The sequence below is a fragment of the Lathyrus oleraceus genome, chromosome 5 (assembly GCF_024323335.1).
Source record: "Lathyrus oleraceus cultivar Zhongwan6 chromosome 5, CAAS_Psat_ZW6_1.0, whole genome shotgun sequence".
NCBI classification, from domain to species: domain Eukaryota; kingdom Viridiplantae; phylum Streptophyta; class Magnoliopsida; order Fabales; family Fabaceae; genus Lathyrus; species Lathyrus oleraceus.
Genome location: NC_066583.1, coordinates 14082667 through 14090669, shown reverse-complemented (window position 1 = coordinate 14090669; position 8003 = coordinate 14082667). Strand labels below are relative to the sequence as shown.

At 35.3% G+C, this 8003-nt stretch overlaps 2 protein-coding genes across 2 annotated transcripts; one reads left to right on the top strand and one right to left on the bottom strand.

The window, feature by feature from the left end:
* The first annotated feature begins 257 nt into the window (after nt 1-257).
* LOC127085055 (proline-rich receptor-like protein kinase PERK4) lies at nt 258-3476 on the top strand. The gene is made up of 9 exons (XM_051025622.1): nt 258-377; nt 462-1136; nt 1322-1915; nt 2000-2086; nt 2195-2265; nt 2343-2419; nt 2506-2653; nt 2760-2921; nt 3001-3476. Exons 2-9 carry the CDS (start codon nt 551-553, stop codon nt 3292-3294), a joined length of 2019 nt encoding a protein of 672 aa, XP_050881579.1. The 5' UTR covers nt 258-377; nt 462-550; the 3' UTR covers nt 3295-3476.
* Nucleotides 3477-3691: 215 nt separating this feature from the next.
* Nucleotides 3692-4519, bottom strand: LOC127078465 (uncharacterized). Its single transcript, XM_051018920.1, has one exon. It carries the CDS (start codon nt 4517-4519, stop codon nt 3692-3694), a length of 828 nt encoding a protein of 275 aa, XP_050874877.1.
* Nucleotides 4520-8003: the final 3484 nt, after the last annotated feature.

Below are 8003 nucleotides of genomic sequence, written 5' to 3'. Positions count from 1 at the left end.
GACCAGTTCAACCCGATTTTTAAAATGTTGGGTGAGTTTATTTTAATTTTATTGCTTATATAGACCAGGGTTAGCATTGTGAATTGCCAGAGTCCATTCTAATCTGAGCCTTCTAATCTAAACAACTCACATGTTGGTGCAACACATAACATAATATAACAAATTAAAAACCAGCAGTATAATATTAGCAATATGACAGACAAAAAAACAATATATAGTTTCTTAAAAATAGAAATGGTTGCATTGTAGGAGAGGTGGCGTGGAAATGAAACCCGGTTTCTGGGTGGTGTGTTACTATTACCATGCACATGCACCATGCTCATCTTTTTCTTTTGAGATTCCTCCTCCTCTTCCTCCCTTTCTCTCTCACCCCTTAGGTAACATTATCTTAATCCAAATCAAAATTACTTACAAACATTTAATGGATCATATAATCATGATGTTTTATTTTTTTATTGCAGATTTGACGATACATAAATGGATGGGGTCATTATTTGAGGGAGCGGGTGTGGCTTCTCCGCCTCATTCATTGTAAATATCATTTATATCAATGGCTGATGCCAATTCTCCGACGACATCTCCGCCGTCTGATTCATCACAATCCCCGCCGCCTCCGTCACCAGACAATTCTAATAATTCATCACCACCACCAGCCGGTGACAATTCATCTCCACCGCCGTCATTATCCCCGCCACCATCGTCTCCACCTCCATCATCCCCTCCTCCGTCATCTCCCTCTCCACCTCCGCCTTCTCAGTCATCTCCCTCTCCACCTCCACCTTCTCAGTCATCTCCCTCTCCACCTCCACCTTCTGGCTCTTCCCCGTCTCCACCATCACCACCGCCACCACCGTCACCACAAGGAGAAACGCCATCACCTCCAAACCGGCAAGATTTTTCTCCTCCTCCGCCACCGCATCCTCGTTTGTCACCACCTAAATCATCTCACTCGCATAACAACAATAATTCAAATGAAAATAATGAAAACCAATTCAGCACCGGGGCTATAATAGGAATTGCAAGTGGAGCTGGTCTATTGCTCCTTGTCCTTTCAATACTCCTTATTGTATGTTCAAGAAGAAAGAAGAGATCGCCACAACCTCACCTTCAATTCTACAACCATCATCAATCACACGGTATATAATATAAATTCTCAATTTCATTTTTATGCGTAGAAATGTTGTGTGTCCTAGAATAATGAATATGATTTTTAAGATAATTAATTTTTCCCTCAAAAAGGTAGCTAAACATTTTGATGTTTGTTTACATGCTATTTCTGTATAATCTTATATAATTTGAAAATAAATCTATGTAATTGCAGGTCCTAATCAATATGAGTACAATAACCGTGATCACGTACTTAATATTCCTCCACCACCAGGTGGTGGTGGAGGTGGTGGAGGTTGGGGCCCTCCACCACCAAGAGGTGGTGGAGGTGGAGGTTGGGGTCCACCACCACCTCCGGGTGGTGGTGGAGGTTGGGGTTTACAGCCTGCAAACAGTCTACCTCCCCAGCACCTAAGCAGTGACATGAGTACCTCGAGTTTCTCCGGGTCGCAAGGTCCTGTATTGCCACCACCTCATCCAACGGTTGCACTCGGGTTCAACCAGAGCTCGTTCACTTTCGATGAGTTATCGGTTGCTACTGGCGCTTTCGCACATCAAAACCTGTTGGGCCAAGGTGGATTTGGATATGTACATAAAGGTGTTCTTCCTAATGGTAAAGAAATAGCAGTAAAGAGCCTTAAAGCAACCAGTGGACAAGGTGATAGAGAATTCCAAGCCGAAGTTGATACTATCAGCCGTGTCCATCATCGCTATCTTGTTTCGCTTGTTGGATATTGCATTTCGGATGCTAAAAAGCTTCTTGTTTATGAGTTTGTTCCTAACAAGACACTTGAATATCACCTTCATGGTAAGTTAATAGCTACCTCTTTCAAACTTTAACTATTGACTAATATCATGTTTAATTTGACAGTCTGATACATAAATTTTGCAGGAAAGGGTCGACCTGTGATGGATTGGAGCACAAGGCTTAAAATCGCGCTTGGATCAGCCAAAGGACTTGCTTATTTACATGAGGATTGTAAGTGATTATCTACATAAAACAAATTCTCGCAAATAACTAACATGTACTAGTTCATTAAAGATGAAGTTATTATCGTTAATAAACTGTCGAAACAATAACCTGCAGGTCACCCTCGTATCATTCACCGAGACATAAAGGGTGCAAACATTTTACTCGAAAACAACTTTGAAGCAAAAGTATGTTTATCAAACATTTGGTATATGTTTCTTCGATTTTCTTTGGTAATTAATTTTTAGTGATTTTATCCATTTAGGTGGCAGATTTTGGATTGGCAAAGTTTAATCAAGACGCTAACACTCATGTTTCTACCCGCGTCATGGGAACATTTGGGTAATTAGCAAATACTAATCCAATCCAACTTGAATATTATGCAAATTGCAATGAATGTAAAATTATATGTCTGTCTACTAATTCAGGTATATGGCCCCTGAGTATGCATCGAGCGGTAAGCTAACTGATAAATCGGATGTCTTCTCGTACGGTGTTATGCTTTTGGAGCTCATAACTGGACGACGACCAGTTGGAACCAGCGGTGATTATGAAGAAGATAGTTTGGTTGATTGGGTATATATAAAATTTCATACTTCAACATTCATTTGGTTATGAATGTTTTGAATACTATGTTGCTGTCATACTCATGTAATAACTTTGTTTATGATTGATTATGCAGGCTAGACCACTTTGTAATAAAGCATTGGAAAATGGAATACTTACTGGATTAGTCGATATACGATTAGAGGACAATTATGACAAAAACGAGCTAACACGAATGATAGCTTGTGCTGCTACTAGTGTTAGGCACTCGGCAAAAAGGCGTCCGAAAATGAGTCAGGTAAAATCGAAAAGCTATGTATTATGTTTTATGCAATTAAGATATGTTGATGATTAATATATGAATGTTGATTGAATAGATTGTTAGAGTACTCGAGGGAGATTCGTCGCTCGAAGCGCTTCATCAGGACGGAGTTAAAGCGGGAAATAGTACTATGTACAGCAGCGCGAGTGGAGATTATGATGCAGGAGCATACAGTGCTGATATGAAAAAGTTCAAGAAACTAGCATTGGAAAGCGGCGTAGCAAGCAGCGATTACGGTGGAACGAGTGAGTATGGTCTCAATCTTTCCATCTCAACCAGTGAACAATCTTCTTCCGATTATAGCAAGAGGACTGCAACTGGAACAGGAAGCCGGATCAACACTCCATGAGAAGAAAACCTCGTCTGATCCGATATGATACGATACGATCCAACTCTATTTTTGAACTAGCTAGATTGCTAACAAAAGTAACAGATGATTATCTAATTGGCAGAAAAGTGCTACAAGGAAAGAAAGTCATGGCAGAGTTATGTAACATGATTTTTGGAATGAATCATTGATTTGTATATACATAATTACCATTACAAAGTTTTTATTCAAAGGAGGCAAAAGCTAAACACATCGCGCGAGTCTTAATCTAGTTTATTTTGGAACGAAGATAAGAGACTTAACATTGTTGTTGCATAAAGATTACACTAACAATATGATATTCATAAAATCAAATACTAATGAATATTAAAAACCAAGAGTCTAGATCATCCTATTCATACAATTAATGGGTGAGTTATCAAGCATCAAGTTGTTGGTAGAGTGCAAGATAAGTAAGATAAACTAACCTATTCTTAGCACCTGTTAAATGATTATTTGTGTACTTGCAAAAGTATCTCAGTTGTTTAAGGGTGCAACAACCAATCATTTGCCCTAAAAAAAGAAACAACCAATTGATATTCTTTCTCTTCTCAGCAATCACAGGTATCACACTTTTTTCTTGATTACAATGCACACATGTAGGCAAAGTTGGATTGTTCCAACATGGTGGCGCCCTATCTCGCATTGTGTCTTTGTTTTCGGCAATATAAATCCTTATTTCGGAAAATTTCTCTCTTAGGTTGAAATTCATTTGAAACTTTTTTTTGCATCCCTTACACTCAACATCTCCAAAGATATTAAATATTCTATTATGCAAAAGATGACTCAAACTATGAACGGTTGCTCTACGATCAGTGGCCCATATAAATGGAATAGGGAAGATTACACCTTCTTTACGTTGTCCACGGCGAGCACGACGAGGTTGATTAGGTGGTGGTGGTGGTGGTGGAGAAGGCGGTTGGTGAGGTGGTGGAGGAGGAGGTTGATGAGACAGTGGTGGTAGAAGAGGAGGTTGACGAGGTGGTGTTGGTGGAGGTTGTTGATAAGGTGATGGTGGTGGTGGAAGTTGATAAGGTTGTGGAGGAGGAGGAGAGGATGACGAAGGAAGTGATTGTCGGAGTGGTGGAAGGTTTGGAAAGTAAATCATACGTTGAAACGGTGTTAGTTTGAGAAGAAAACTCTCCATTGATTCTTTAGATGGTAGAATTGGAGTAGGGTTTAGCCCGGGTTCTTCTGAGTTGTTCATAATTTTATCTGATGAAACCTGTGAGATGAAAAAGTAAAAGTGAGTAACATGATAGAAAATTAAACTAAACAATATTATCTTTTGTAATGCGAAATAGTTAGTTATTAGAGAAAAAATTGAGAAATATACGAATAAAAACAAATAATATAACAAATAATATAACAAATAATAAAAACAAATAATATAACAAATAATACACTGATAAAGAAAACAAACTTGAGATTTTACATAAAGTAGTTTCCTTTATAATCTAATAATCTAAATTTGATTAACGAAATACTAATTCAGTAGTTAAAAAGAATAAACGTAGATGAGAACATAAAGTAATTAAATGTTAATTTTGATAGTCAATTAATTAAATTTTGACAAACATAATATTTTTTCTATTAGAGAAAAAAGAAGTTATTATTTTAATTGAGTTGTCTGGGTGGCTCATTCATGGTAAATAGTTTTGTAAATATAAGAACCTAAATAAAATTATTTATTCAAATAAATAAAAATAGCAAGTGAGAAAGTAAACATACTTGTTATTTTGAAAAATAAATAAGAAACAATAAATTTCAACGAACAGCATTAGGTCAAAAATATATTTACCATAAAAGAGTATCACATTTTCCTGCCGTCACAATTTGCAACAATTACCCATTGCACATATTTTTGATATAATTAGATAAAGATCACACCGTTAAAATTTTAAAATAAATACTTTTTATTAAATATAAAATAATAATTATATTTAAATTTAGATTCTTCAATTTTAGTCCAAAAATCTGAAAGTAAATGGAATGTGGCAAATCTAGTAACCAAGACAATTGATTATTGATGGACCTTTTTTGATGTCATCATTATTTCTCTGTTTCCAAAAAGTTAGACTTAATCCCTTTAATATTTTTTGCTTTCTTGAGGAACATAAAATAAATAATAATATATTCGTAGAAAAAAACATAAGCATAGAAGAAAAAGAAAGGAAAAGAGAAAGAAAGAATGAGAACCTGATGAGTGAACTTGCAAGGTAGAATGTTGAAAACTGAAAACACTAAAAATAGGTATTAAGAAATAGGGTTCATGAGGAGTATAAATAGGCGGTTAAATTTTTTAAAAATAAATAAATTTAAATATAATTTGGTGAAAAATTATAACCACTAAACTAAACTAACACGTAATTTATTTTAGACCTAGTTTCAATTTGGAGTAGGATTTTTCCTAAAATTTTATATGACCATGTTAATCTATTTAAAATTATATTTTATACTAATCGATTAAATGAGACAAACATATATTTAAATAGATTAGAGAACTAATATGTTAATAAAATTATATTTTTTTTAATAAATATTTACATGATATTTTAGAGAATATTACTTTATACATTATCCTATTTTATTGTAATTTATAAAAATACTTTTGAATTTATGAATAACTAACCTAGATTAGTAAACTAAAATGACTGAAGAGATTAAAAAAAGTTAATTAAAAGTATAATATTATTAATAATTGTGGTATTTTGGATCAAAGTCTAGTATCGACAGAGATAATTTCATGGTTCAACAGAGTTGTGCATGTTATAGTCGAAGTCTGTTCAAGCATGCAGGAGATATAATTGAAAGAAAGAGGACTTCTGGAAGTTGCCAATTTTCTGAGAGATAACTTAATCTCATTGTCCAACAAGAGACATTCAACAATTGTGATATCAACAGTCGAAGCTGAATACATTGCAGCTTCTAGATGCAACACTCAAATACTCTGGATGAAGAGTCAGTTGGAAGATTATCAGATATCTGAGAGTAACATTTTTATTCTTTGTGATAATACTTATGCTATCTGTTTATCTAAGAATCCTATCTTGCATTCTAATGCTAAGCATATTGAAATAAAACATCACTTTTTACGTGACTATGTTCAGAAGGGAATTTTTCACTTAAAATTTGTTAATACATACCATCAATGGGCTTATATCTTTACAAAAACCCCTGCTAAAGATAGATTCATATTCATTCTGAAAATTCTATTTATGAAACAATGTCTAGAATGAAAAGATGTGATTCAGAATGCTAAGTTTTTAGAACTCTAGATTAGATTCTGAGATTGTTTTGCTTTCTGACTCTGAAACATGAAGCTTTATGAAGTAAGAAAGTTTTCATGAATCGGAAAGGTTCTGATCAGAAGCAATCTTATCGATTTGTCTTTCTGATTCTGAAAAGTTGTTGCATTTAATGGTTGTCTTGTCGTTTGATTTCGTGTGATTCTTAGTGGAGACAGTTGTCCCACTTTCTAAGCATGCGTGATAAAAGTGTGACACATTGGGTTTAAAAATTCTTGGAGTTAGGTATAAACCTTTACACTTCCCCACATGACTGCGCACTCCGTTTTGTCATCATTGCAAAAAAAATCTATTTAAACCCACTTCACTCACATTTTCACACTACACGCACAATTCTCCCACACGTTCAAGTTTTTCAAACCTCAAACAACCTCTCTTCTCTCTCTTCAAATGTTCTTCATCGTCATCTTCATCCTCCTCAATCATCAATGGCTGAACAACAAACTTCAAAGACAATTGAACAACAACTGGTTCAACAGTTGCAACTAGATCAGACTAGATCTCATCCTAGATTTGTATCTATTGAAGGCACTCCTTCAGTCAAGGAAGAAGAAAACAACAGTAATACTCTAGTGGAAAACTATCATATCTTCACAAATATCGATCCGCCAAATATTTTAGCACATTACATGGAAATCTATCTTGAAGAGGGTATTGATTCGATGGTAGATCCCTTAAATCTTCCGGATGACTACCCATTTGTTTTGCCGCCTCCTTCTTCTTCCCATAACCCTTAGCTTTTATGTTTTTCTTACTACATTTCATTTGTAGTTCATTTCAGTATTTTATTTCTTTTCGTTGTACTTTGTCGCTCCGTGAAAAATACAGAGTCGCCACCAGATTTTATTTATTCCAAAGAAAATGGAAAATAGCGATAAAACCCCAAATGAAGAAATGGTCTCGCAACCAAGAGCGGATTCGGAAGTCGGTTATGTAAGGGGGAGGTATTAGCACCCCTCACATCCATGGTACTCCATGGGAACCACTTGCTCGTATCACTGTATGGTTCTCGTTTGGAAGTTGAGTTTCCAAATCTAGTTCACGTCTGATAGCCAATTTTTTTAACCAATTCTCGTCTAAAAGTTCTTTCTTAAAGTCAGTTCTCGTATGGAAGTTGTCATTTTAACTAGATCACGTGTTGTAGTTCTTTATTAAAGTCAGTTCTCGTATAGAAAATCAACTTCAAAGTCCAAATTTCATTTGGCGCATATTAAATAACTTATGCATGCATTGTTCAATCATTGCATAGATCATCGTCATGCATTAATCATGTCGCTTTACTCGAGCATATAACGCAACACATAAGCACATTGCACATCATGCATAAAGCATATAATGCATAGCCTAAGCCAGGATTCAGCAACCGCCCAAGGAAGTTCAGTG

Bases quoted from the DNA above. Each gene is read 5' to 3' on its own strand.
- LOC127078465 (XM_051018920.1), bottom strand. From the start codon at position 4,519: ATGAACAACTCAGAAGAACCCGGGCTAAACCCTACTCCAATTCTACCA.
- LOC127085055 (XM_051025622.1), top strand. From the start codon at position 551: ATGGCTGATGCCAATTCTCCGACGACATCTCCGCCGTCTGATTCATCA. The intron at 1,137-1,321 runs GTATATAATATA...ATGTAATTGCAG, and splicing joins CAACCATCATCAATCACACG to GTCCTAATCAATATGAGTAC. The intron at 2,087-2,194 runs GTAAGTGATTAT...AATAACCTGCAG, and splicing joins TGCTTATTTACATGAGGATT to GTCACCCTCGTATCATTCAC.